Source organism: Bactrocera neohumeralis, chromosome 5 (assembly GCF_024586455.1).
Source record: "Bactrocera neohumeralis isolate Rockhampton chromosome 5, APGP_CSIRO_Bneo_wtdbg2-racon-allhic-juicebox.fasta_v2, whole genome shotgun sequence".
NCBI classification, from domain to species: domain Eukaryota; kingdom Metazoa; phylum Arthropoda; class Insecta; order Diptera; family Tephritidae; genus Bactrocera; species Bactrocera neohumeralis.
The window spans coordinates 41,556,597-41,569,926 of NC_065922.1; the positions used below are offsets into that span (position 1 = coordinate 41,556,597).

At 36.3% G+C, this 13,330-nt stretch overlaps 1 protein-coding gene and 1 long non-coding RNA gene across 3 annotated transcripts in view; one reads left to right on the top strand and one right to left on the bottom strand.

Annotated features, from left to right (window-relative positions):
- The window catches only part of LOC126759971 (uncharacterized), an 82,234-nt gene extending 74,248 nt beyond the window's left edge, over window positions 1-7,986 (top strand). The window contains exons 5-7 of the mRNA XM_050475269.1: window positions 977-1,236; window positions 2,085-2,177; window positions 7,281-7,986. Coding sequence (XP_050331226.1) covers window positions 977-1,236; window positions 2,085-2,177; window positions 7,281-7,391 — 464 coding nt within the window. The 3' untranslated portion in view covers window positions 7,392-7,986. The remainder of the gene's footprint in view (window positions 1-976; window positions 1,237-2,084; window positions 2,178-7,280) is intronic.
- The window catches only part of LOC126760001 (uncharacterized), a 33,479-nt gene that overhangs the window by 4,576 nt on the left and 15,573 nt on the right, over window positions 1-13,330 (bottom strand). For both annotated transcript variants that reach the window (XR_007667132.1, XR_007667131.1), the window contains one exon: window positions 2,507-2,890. This is a non-coding gene — a long non-coding RNA (uncharacterized LOC126760001). The remainder of the gene's footprint in view (window positions 1-2,506; window positions 2,891-13,330) is intronic.

The window sequence follows — 13,330 nt, forward strand, 5'->3', positions numbered from 1 at the left end:
CGATGAAGATGAAGCTGGCGATGAACTGGACGCTGGTGATGAACTACCAGACGATGATGAACTGCTCGCTGGTGATGAACTACCAGACGATGACGATGAAGTATCAGCTGGTGATGAGCTACCAGACGATGACGATGAAGTATCAGCTGGTGATGAGCTACCAGACGATGAGGATGAAGTATCAGCTGCTGATGAACTACCAGACGATGACGATGAAGTATCAGACGTTTCACCGGCACCGTTAACCAGACCGTAGTTCAGGATCGCAACGCTCACGACTAGTAACAGTAGTATTTTCATGGCTGCCATGCACTCTATTGTACAAGTTATGTTCGAATGAATCTCTAGTGCGACCACCAACGATATTTATACCATTATTGTATTCTCTAACTCTGTATTAGTACTGTATTTCGATTAGCATGCTTTTTTAAGTCCAGGCTAACTGACACCTGAGCAAATACTACAAAGCAACAGCAGAACATTATTGCGTACGCAAAAATGAAAGCTTTCACCTTTTTTCTTGGAAATTTATAAGAAAAATATAAATATTGTCAACAGTCTAAATAAACTTAATATCCGTATATCGAAAAGGTAATTATCCAAGAAACACATGACAAATACATATGTACTAGTGTGGTGTACTTCATTTGGAACTAACATATGCATATGCTAGCAGAGTTTCGATGGTAAAAACTTAAATTATTACTCTGGCAATTTGTATGTATGTTACTTGCGAAAAATATTTCAAAAGTTTCCAAAATCCTTTTCATTGCCGTTTGGGTTATGATGTACAAGTGGCAAGAGAATTCGAAGTTCCGTTTCAATCGAGCTGAATAATTTTTTACTTAACTCAAAGGATTTAATGTTCGTTTGCGGTCTTATTTACCGCTTCTTCCCTTATTTTTACAAAGACTAGCTTTCCAAAATGTTTTTAAAATTTTTACATTTTTCTAATTTCTTAAATTTTTCTTTTTAGCGGATGTATTGGTAAACGATAATCCGGTACATCTAACCATCTGCGACACGGCCGGACAGGACACACTGGATAATCTGAGGCAATTGTGCTACCCCGATAGCGATGTATTCGTTTTATGTTTCTCCGTTGTGAGACCAGAGACGTTTCATGCCGTTAAAACAAAATGGGCACCAAAATTCTCTAAATCAAAAGCTTCCCTAATACTCGTTGGAACACAGGCCGATTTGCGCAAGAATACGAAGGTGTTGAAAAATTTGCAGGTTAGTTTACCATCGGAAAATATTACACAAGTCTTGTTCACTCAACGGTTTCTTGTAACCTTAATATATTAATGCATCTTTCTTAAGATATGTGGTATATAGCTCTCTATGCTCTCTATACATATACACAGAGATAAGTGGATATATTGATTTTGCCATATCTGTCTGTAATTCCGAAAAACTAATTTGTGGTTGAAAAAAGTTTTACAAAGCAAAAGTTGTCCTAGTTCTTCATTTAGAGAATGTAGAAATCATCCAAATTGCTGAAGTTAAAACCAAGATAATCTAAAAGAGAGCAGCTGTCCTTAAAATCAGCCTCTAAGCGAACTTCCGAGGTCTTTAAAAGCCATGAAAGCCACACTGTAGGCGCCATCTATGTATACGAAGTATATGTCGACTAATGTTAGAATCTGCTATCTTTATCGATTGTCCAGTGAGAATCATCCAATAATGACATTTCATTGATTGGAAGTAAAGTTATTGCGTTTTAAGTGTCAGTATGTTTGTGTTATCGGTGCGAAAATGAGCTTCGAACAAAGAGCTAACATTAAATTTTGTTTTAAAATTGGTAAAAGGCTTGCACCGGCATACTGGCGGCCATACCGGCCATCGAGCTAAAACACTCGTTCGACATGCTTTTGGACCGTGCAAAAGCTGTATTGAAGCAGAAGGAGACTATTTTGATAAAATAAATTGTTTTTGTCGAAAAAAAACATTTTTTCTGTTTTTTTTTAAGTCCTGTTTACTTTGGAACGCACTTTGTATATTACTATTGGTTAATAACGTTTATGTACAATTTTATAACTACAGTATTTTTGTAATAATTTATATTATTTTTTAATTTCCAGCTTAATGGCGAAAGTCCAATTTCACATGCCGATGCCTGGGATTTGGCTGCAAGCGTAGGAGCGACATACATTGAGACTTCATCAGCAACACAGGTTAGAATAATTCTTTTTATTTACACTATTTTTGGACACGCTAAAAGAAGAGAAATATGTAGTAAAAGTACTGTAAAATGAAAATGTTTTAACAAATGGGAAAACAACTCGCCGGCCTAACCTCTTGATTACAGAAATATTGTTCAAAATTTCAAAATGACCAATGCAGTCACTTTGAAGTTATGAAAAGAAAAGAATTTGAAAACATGAGTTGTGTGGAAAATGCTTCAGAGATAATAAAAAAGTGTTGAAACCTTAACTCAACGCTTAACTCGATCAATAACTTTTCTAGGCCCAAGTATCAGATATGAGTACCTACGAGCCGGTACCTACTTTATACCAAGAATGACGATTAATTTGTGCGGTAGTTCAATTAAATTAAGTTGGCATGGCTAAAATCGGTTCCTATGTCCATCGTCCCGAAACTTAGTCTTGCCATATGTTTTGTTATTTAGTCTACAACTACAACTGGAAAAGGGAGAAACATGTAACAGCAAAGTGTTTAGAAGTCGTTTTAAAGCAGTTAGTAACACTCTGTTCGTTGGAGAGCATTGAAGGTAAAACCACCACCCAGCAAAGGTTTTAAAGCAAAATCTCTGGTTTTATAGCCTCAGTTGACTGTTGTTGTCTGCAAGTTCAGTTTTGAATCTATTGGACTACAGTTTGTGGCCATTATTGTTGATATTCACCAATGGTCGATCGTGTGAAGACTTCTGTAAAAGCAAAAGATGACCATTTCAAATAAATACTTGCATATATGTATGTAGCTCATTTAATATAAGAATTATTTAATACAATTAGCTTAATTAATGTTTACAAGTCTTCAACCCGTTGTCCCTTTCGTGAAATGTATGTAGGTGGTTAAATCGTATGACAATACTTGTGTTAAATATACAAGCTATCAATGTCATATTAATTTTCTGATGAATAATTATATGATTGTACTCAAAATAAGTTTTACAAAAGCAAAGTAGACAGGATATAAGTATACAATATGGCATTAAGTAATATAATATATGTAGTCTTTGGATTATAAACTTATAAACTTTATTAATTTAATAGTTTATTAAACTCACTTTACATTTTAGTTTTGTTTATTAAATTCACATTTTCCACAACTTATTATTAATTTAACATTTAATTGTCAACTTATCATAACTTATTATATCTTTACATTTTAGTTTTTGTTTATTGAATTCACATTTTCCACAACTTATTATTAATTTAATATTTTATTAAATTCACTTAACTTATCATAACTTTAATTGTCAGGCAGCGGCTTGTCTGCCACTTCTGAATACTTCTGTACTTCTGTTTTAGTCAACTATTGTCTACTATGCTCGACTGTATATTTCGAATATTGTTCGAGTGTAGTTCGAATTGATCATATGTTCGTATAGTTTTGGTCAGAGGTGCATTTAAAAGGCACGTCCGCTACGTGTGGATCTTTGACCCACAGGTTCCACTCCCACAATCGGCCGTCCTGCACCGTCATTCGCCCCGAATGAAGTGTTTCACCCCTTCATATATTCTGCTACAGAAACAGCATTTCGTGGCCCTTTGTTCTCGCTCACCCTCTAAACATCATACCTGCCGTCTATGCTTATTTTCTCTTTGTATCTTACAGATGTTCTTTTTAGCCAGTTTTGAAATGTCATCATTGGAAAATTGTTCCGTATTATGTCTTCCTTTAGTTTTCTAAAGTCACCATAAATCCTTTTCGTACCATGTTTTCTTAGAACCAAAACAACTGGAGAAGCATACTCAGAGTTACTTTGCCTTTCACTCAACCAATTATCTATTCTCTTCTGATCAGCGCATGAAACACGTGTTGGGGTTTGGTAAAAAGGAATATCATCTATTGCCTGAATCTTTACGTTCAAATTACCTAAATCAAGATTTGAAGCTGTATCTGGAGTGGTATCTTTTTCTTCAAAGGCTTCACAAAGTGCAGTAAATTCGGTTAAGGCCAAATTACTAGCAATTGCGTTGTCCTCTTCTTTCTTTATTTTAAATCTTTTATCGTCTACGAAATCGCTTTCGATTTTACTTTGACATGCATGCCTAGTCTCTAAACTATCTTCATCACTTAAACTTTTCAGCTCTTTCCTGCCGAATTCAGCGCCCTTCTCGCTAAAACAACTATTTACTTTCTTCAAAATATTATTACCCAGAATGACTTTGCATGGCAAATCATTCAACTCAGTAACATGGAAAGTTACTTCGAAATTAATCCCATCCACTTCGATATTTACTTCAAAACTACCCAGTGTACATACTTTACTGCCTTTAATCCCTCCCAGGAACAAACGATTGTCGCTAAGCTTTGAAATCCCTGCACACTTATACATATCATGTCTCATCAAACACACGTTAGCACCCGTATCAATTAGAGCTCTAATTATCAAGTCACCCATCTTTATTGGTTTAAAAATGTGACTCTTACTCCAAACAGTCAAAGCGTTGCTGCGTTTTGATTCTGTTTTAATATTCACCTCGCCTCTACGATCGCATTCAAATTGACGATGACCTATCTGTCCACACTTGAAACACTTTATCTGCTTTATCTTATCACAACCGTTAGCCAAATGAGATTCACTTCCACAATTAAAACAATTTCTTTCGACCCTTGGTACCGGCGTTGATGCGCCGTGCCATGATTTCTCTCTGCTTGATGGCTGTCGAGAATCATGTACCCTCTCGTATACTCTTAGCTGCTCTTTGAGCTCTTGAATTGTTCTCGCCTGATATAAAACCGTTTTATTTACCTTCGAATCCGGGATTCCTTCAATAAAATACAAAATTAGACTCTCTTCATCTAAATTCACTGGCTTGGCAATTTCTATCAAAGTGTACAAATATTCACGAAAACTTTCATTATTTTTCTTTCGACGATTCTGTAATGTGCGATGAATATCGAGTGACGTTGGCCTCACACCGAACTCACTTCTTAATGCTGATTTTAAAGAACTAAAAGTTCTGATTCCTGTCTGGCTACGCACAAACAATTTAGCTGCCCCTCTAAGAAGCTGCCTTGCAAACACAAATTGTTGTAAACTACTCCAATTTAAAATAACCGCGTTATCCTCAAACTCTTCTAACCATTTATCAATACTGAGCTCATCTGTACCATTAAATAAGAAAATACTTCCTTCCACATCCCTCAGTGTGAACTGCGGGTTGGACACTATATTGGCTTGGCGAGAGGTTGGTGCCTCTACCATTGTCACTGAACGTAATTCACTTTCGCTTTCATCTTCATCTTCATCCTCTAACACATGTCCGAAATGTAAGAGCAACCTATCTCTTAATTCACATTTCCTACCTTGAACACTCAGTCCAATTTCTCGTAACTTATGCTTCAAGGCTACCACTGTCAAACTCAAAATATCCTGTACGTCCATTGTCTTTTCCTGTTATGTTGATTACAATTTCTAAAAAAAAATATATATAAGTACATATACATCTTAAAAAATAAATTATTCTTAAGCAATATTGTATCAATTAAATACATATGTACATAAGTAAATACCAATTCATTTTAAGTTACAACATTTTTATGAAAGTAAATTTTACACATACACATCAGCAAATTAAATTAACAGGCATGTTTTACGCAGCATTTGTAAATGTAGCTATTTCTTATTGGAATGTACATTAACATTACTTCAACAAACTTATACCAATTTATACAAACATACATTTTTGTCATTTACATTTTTTTACTTCTGCTACTTTGTTTTAATTTCATTTCTTCAATATTTTATACATACATACATTATTCCTTTTCTTCTCTAACCATTCTGCCTCATTGTAGTTAAATTTTTGCAGCCTCGCACTTCCCAGAAAGCTTCTCTCCTTTTCTCAAAATTTGGATTACTATATTTTGTAATACATACCACTTAGCTCAACGGTCGCTTCACTTTAAAATTCTCCGAAGATCGTCCAATTGATGTGTTGCATGATTCTCGGAATGTTGAACTTCTTGGAAACTTACTTGGCTCGACAGTCTCCGAAGATCGTCCAATTGATGTGTTGCATGATTCTCGGAATGTTGAACTTCTTGAAACTTACTTGGCTCGACAGTCGCTTCACTTTAAAATTCTCCGAAGATCGTCCAATAGATGTGTTGCCTGATTCTCGGAATGTTGAACTTCTTGAAAACTTACTTAGCTCGAAGATCGCTTCACTTTAAAATTCTCCGAAGATCGTCCAATTAATGTGTTGCATGATTCTCGGAATGTTGAACTTCTTGAAAACTTACTTAGCTCGAAGATCGCTTCACTTTAAAATTCTCTGAAGATCGTCCAATTAATGTGTTACATGATTCTCGGAATGTTGAACTTCTTGGACACTTACATATGTATACCGTTTGCACATCTTACATACTTATGTACACATTATGTACACATGCTCGGAATGTTGCATATATGTATAAGTATGTATGTACTACTCATCACTGAATTTAAATCGTTTCAGCACTTTTCTGTTTTTTTTTTTTTTTTTTTTTTTGACTTTTTAATTTTAGGCACGGCTCACATACGCTCACACCTCGGTTGAGTCCCCATTTGTAGTCTTTGGATTATAAACTTATAAACTTTATTAATTTAATAGTTTATTAAACTCACTTTACATTTTAGTTTTGTTTATTAAATTCACATTTTCCACAACTTATTATTAATTTAACATTTAATTGTCAACTTATCATAACTTATTATATCTTTACATTTTAGTTTTTGTTTATTGAATTCACATTTTCCACAACTTATTATTAATTTAATATTTTATTAAATTCACTTAACTTATCATAACTTTAATTGTCAGGCAGCGGCTTGTCTGCCACTTCTGAATACTTCTGTACTTCTGTTTTAGTCAACTATTGTCTACTATGCTCGACTGTATATTTCGAATATTGTTCGAGTGTAGTTCGAATTGATCATATGTTCGTATAGTTTTGGTCAGAGGTGCATTTAAAAGGCACGTCCGCTACGTGTGGACCTTTGACCCACAGGTTCCACTCCCACATATATATTTTTTAATATTCTTGATTAAAAATTTAATTTATTCGTATTGACTTCAATTTTCACTTTTTGTTTTTTGCAGGATAAAGTCAAAGAAGTCTTCGACACCGCAATTTGGGAAGGACTGACACCCACTGTTTTGCCTCCCACACCAACGCCACCATTATGGAAAAAGATGTTGTGTTTGGCGTAGGAATGCGTCGAAGATATATTAACATAATTACATAATTATGCTTCCTAATGTGGTATAAGTGACAAATAAGCAGCAGAAACCATTTATAGTTATTGCTGAAGACTACACATATAGTATAGAGATATGTCTCCACTGATATTCATGTATTAATGCAAATCGCTTAAGTATGTTATATATTGATAGTGATTAAGGTTAGCGTGAAGTCCAGCTTTATAGACTGATTAAGATTAGTTGTACATTTATGTATACACGCTATAGGCACAGATAACTGAAAAAATCATTAAATTCTTTGTTCAAAATATTTACTTATATTTGTATTTAACTTTACTCTTATAAACCCACATTTTTACATATACCATAATTATTTATAAAATCTCGAATATCAACACATTTATGTTATTAAGTTTGTAATTAAAGGCGAGATTTTGTCAATTGTTAATAGATTAAGAACCGTATCTTCCTTAGAGAGATGACCAGGAATATATCTGCTAAGTACAACATCGTGTTTTAAAAATATAAATATACACATATAATATGCATACAAAGTATTTTTATAAAAACTTTATAAATAAAATTTCACATTCCATCCATTATATATATTTGATTTTTTTCTTTCTATTTCATTTTTAATGTATTTCGAGATATGGACATACATATATTTCGTCAATGATGCCCACGAGAATTTCGCTGGTGGTAGGACTTATAAGACTCTGAGGCGCTGTCGTGACAAAAGTCACATAGCTAACTTCTTCATTTTACATAAAATTCTTTACAAACCTCCTAATGCTTATCAATCTTCTCTTGACTATCTCAAGCTTCGCCACATCGAATGCTGTCTTCGTTCACACTTTACAATCAATCACAGTGCGCGGCGAGCTCTTAGGTTGTCCTCCCATTTAATTAAGCTTCGGAGCTCGGTGAAGTGAATCAGTCCTCTCCTTGAGCAACGCTTAGAAAAGGCAATGAAATCTACGATTTCAACCTACTCTGAATGCATCCTGAAATTTATGATCCCAACTTTTTAAGCTGCCTCCTTTATACTTCTTTCTGCGTTTTTTTACTCCCTTAGCCAAGCTCATATTTGATCAACTTTTGCTTTGTTGATCCATTGCGTGGTTTCCTACTTTTTTAAAGAAAAAAACACAAATTGAATGAACATTTTTTGGCATTATTTTTTGAAGATTATCTCTTTCATATGTTAGCCGCGGCTACATCTCAAAAAGTCCATCCGTTGAGTCCAATTTTCGATAACCCGTTTGAAATTACTGGTAACTAGTGCATCACCCGTGTGATATGTTGCTGCAAGGGCTGAATCAAAGCGGGTTGTCCGCAAACACTTTAGATTTTACATATTCCCACAGAAAAGAGTCTAACGGTGTGGTATCACTCAATCTTGGTTGCCAATCGACCGGCCCAAAACGAGAAATTATCTGGAACCGAAGTGTTCTCTCAACAAATCCATTTATTGATGTGATGTGTGCGCCGCCTTGTTGAAAGCAAATGTCGCCGAGATCACGAGCTTTAATTTCAGGCAACAAATAGATGAAATGGCAGCTATTGAACCTCTTCAGGTAGCTCTTCGTCAAAATTCCCTTTATTTGTTTACATAACCATTGAATAAAATTTAGCTCGAAAACCTCGGTTCTAAGAACTTTTTAAGAGCCCATAGAGCGAAGCGATGTCGCTTGGAAAGGTCGAGTGGTTTCAGTTCCTGTACAAACAGTATTTTGAATGTTTTCAATTTAAGGTCTCGAAGTAAAATGCGCCAAGTCGTTCCATATAACAGCAATCGTTGTGATTTACGTGAGTACCTACCGGCGACGGCCTAACCTTACGGTACTTTCTTTGATACATCAATACAATGCGTTGATCGGCGCCGCAAAGTATAAATGCATTTTGCATCTATTTTTGGTACCAATTAGTATAGGTAGATAGGGACACCCTTACGACCTTGGTCGAGTTCGAGGCCGATCTAAAACCTCCGCCGTACTTTGGGTCCGGCACCCGGCCGCGACTCCACACTGGGTTGAATTTTACCTTGCCTTTAGGTTTCAACTACAGCCACAACGAATCTTCACAGAGGGCCAAACCCAATGAGCAGATTGGAGTAAACTCCAAGGGCTAACTGCTCCCCGTGGTACCAGGTTAAAGTCTCTGGTAAGGCCTTGTAGCTTTTGCTACTACCAGTTGAGCGCCCACATCTCAATGACTGGTGACATTTGTCGCTTGCGCTTCAAATGTCTTTATATTAGGAATTTCATATAAAATCGATAATATCTTTTCAAGCTGAGTATTATGGCATAGACTATGCTGACATTTCAAAGCAAGCCCAGAAAGAAAGACATAGTATGTATAATATAATGTTTTCAACAGTCATTCATTCGGCAATGGTAGTGTCAAATTTAGAAACAGTATACAAGTATCGTACAAATAACTGGATTGACAATCTGCCTCGGATCAATGTTATGGGCATCCACCGATGTCAACGTACACTTTGTTAAGCTTGGCTGATCTTAAAAATGTTACAAATTGGTTGTGGTTTTCCAGTATGATCCAACATTTGTTTTAATTCATGAAGCATGAATTGCTTTTTTGAAATTCGGAAACGCCGTCACCAAATCGGTATACCGATCGAAAGGTGTTTAAATATTTGAATTAAAATCATTAAATAAATACACGTGACTGCCAGTGCTAGTTTTATACAGCTGTTATTTGCTTTCTCATACTGCGTCAGGTGAATGTTTTGCGTTTAAGAATTTGAACATTTAAGTATCTGCGCGTGGTGGTATTCAAATATTAAATTCGTTTGTGACAAATATTTGAAATTGCCTTTAAACATTTATTACAAACAAGGAAAAACGTAAAACCTTTGAAGCCGTAAACAAACTGCTGTCCAACACATACTTAATAACATATGAAGATCAAATGTCACACGAACACAAAAAGGTTGTACAAATCTGGAAAACAAATGTACAAAGGATTCGGTGTTGCATAGTTTAAAGCGACTTTTATCTTGACTGTAAAGTGTAATAACTAAGCACAAAATAAGGATAGAACCGTAATTTAGCTCCGAAGATCGCAGTAGCAAGGGACACCTGTGGGAAACACTTCTGAACAAGTGGTTTAATGTACATATCTTCAACTAACAGTGTGAAAATGGATGAAATTGGATAATAACTCCGTCCACTGCCCAGATAACTATTAAAATCTACTAAAAGCGCGATAAATCAATAACTAAACGCAATATACTTTAAATTTAAAAGGGTATTAATGGAACCGGTGTCAAAATTGGACGATAGGATGAAATCACATGTCTCAATACCCGCCCGACCGATTTCAACCAAATTTGGTACGTCAGATTCCACTGACATTTTTATGTTACAGAGTGAAACTGGGCTTTACTCGGCTTGCACTCCTGCTCTCTTAGAGCACTCGTCAACAACTCGATATAAGGGAACTGTGGGACGGCATTTTAAACTCCTTACGTGCAGCTGCAACCGAAACCATTGGTTTTCGGAAAATGCAAAAGAACAGCTGGTACGACGAGGACAGAAAGAACAGCTGGACCATGAAGAAGTTCGAATAGCAATCACCCGTCTGAAGAACAACAAAGCGGCGGAGGTCAATGGATTGGCGGCCGATCTATTCAAACACGGCGGCGAAGAACTTATAAGGAGCATGCATCAGCTTCTTTGCAAAATATGGTCGGACGAAAGCATGCCAAACGGTTGGAATTTAAGCGTGCTCTGCCCAATTCACAAAAAGGGAGACCCTACAATCTTCGCCAACTACCGTGGGATAACCCTCCTCAACATCCAGTATAAGGTTCTATCTAGCGTATTGTGTGATTAAAGCCCACCGTCCACAAACTGTTTGGACGTTATCAGTGTGGCTTTAGACCTGGCAAATCAACAACTGACTAGATATTCACTATACGCCAAGTCTTGGAAAATACCCGTGAAAAGAGAATCGACACACACCACCTCTTTCAAAGCCGCCTATGATAGCACGAAAAGGAGCAAGACGAAATATCTCCTGTCAAAAAACAAACAGTCATCACACTCGCGACTTGGCGCCCACGTCACTGTTGACAGTCATAACTTCAAAGTTGTTGATAATTTCGTCTTCCTTGGCACCAGCACAAACAGCAACAACTTCGGACTAAGTAGGCAATTGAGAAGTAAAGTCCTCTCTCGACGAACAAAAACAAAACTCTATAAGTCATTCATTATTCCCATCCTGCAGTGCGGTGCAGATGCATGGACGATGACAACATCTGATGAGTCGGCGTTGCGAGTTTTCGAGAGAAAAGTTCTGCGAAAGACTTATGGCCCTTTGCGCGTTGGCCACGGCGAATATCGAATTCGATGGAATGTAGAGCTGTACGACGACATTGACATAGTTCAGCGAATTAAAAGACAGCGGCGATGCTGGCTAGGTCATGTTGTCCGAATGGACGAAAACACTCCAGCTCTGAAAGTGTTCGACGCAGTACCCGCCGGGGGAGGCAGAAGAAGGGAAAGAAATCCACTCCGTTTGAAGGACCAGGTGGAGAAGGACCTGGCTTCGCTTGGAATCTCTAATTGACGCCATCTTGTGAAAAAAAGAAATGTTAACTCGGCTATAATCGCCACCATCCATATGTGGACCCGGTGCTTATAGTTGAATTTTTTCCAAAAATATCGGTCAATACAAGTATGTACGATATTACAGGTGGCGCAAAACCTTCCGATGGCGCCCGGGTAATGCATTCTTCAGTATATCGGTTGTGGCAAGCAGTGTAGCGTACCATTGTTTATTTACGTGTATTTAAGGAAAGAAAAGAAACTGCACACTTTCAATTCCATATATCTTATGAAGTAGCCATTTTACCGTAAAGTGGCTCTATTGTTGGAAAGCGTGATAAGTTCTGCTTCCATTGTTTTTTTCCCCCAATTGTAATATCATTTTCGAGATGCTCGATGCTGCACCGAAAAAAGTATTTCATACAGAAAATGGTGTGAAAAATATTATAATAAGGTTCAAGGAAACCTGTTATCTAAAAGATTTATCTAAAAGTGGGCGAAACAAGTACCTAATGATCCCAATCTTGAAGCAAAGGTGTTGGCCTTAATAAACCTAAACAAATCAATGTCTGTGCACGATTTGACGAAAAAAACTAAAACCAGTGCTACTATGATTTAAATAATGAAACAAAGAAATTATATAAAAACTTATAATAAACCAAAATTTTCAAAAAAAAGTGAAAGACAAGTAAAAATAGGGAAAACAAGGCTGCGGAAGTTGTACGATCTTTTGCTAAAAGATTCTGTTGATTGCATTATAATGCAATACATATGTATGTATATAAAATTGACTCAAGAACATTACCAGGTCTCCCATTTAATACAAAACAAAAAGATGGTACTATCGACCAGTCAGTGTCACCGAAATATTTGCAGGAAAATACTCATCTGGCATGCATTTGCTCTCCTTCTGCCATTTTTCCGTTAAATTTAGTGTTTCTGACCTTTTTTTGTTAGTCACATCGCGCAACATTATTTTGGCCCGATTTAGTCACAACACACTACGCTCATTCCTTTGTAACAATGGGAAAAAGGTGAGAACCCTGGTCCAGAATTATCCGATTTCAAAAATTAAGAGAATTTTTGAACTAGTTTTATGGAAAACTGCCTAAAAACTCGTCTATGTAAAACGCCAACCAGAGGATCGGAGTCTAAGCAATTTAATATACACATATACTATATTCGACATAAGATTTGTTAGATGTACCTCACATACAAACATCAACCATATTGAGTAAGTTCAGCCGGATGTTCAAAAATAGTGATATTAGCTAGTTATATATTCGAAAATCTTTATTTTAGGTATATGGGGGCTCAGAGAAATATTGACCTGATTTTTACCCATTTTTGACGCAAAAGAGTTTCTAATGCGAT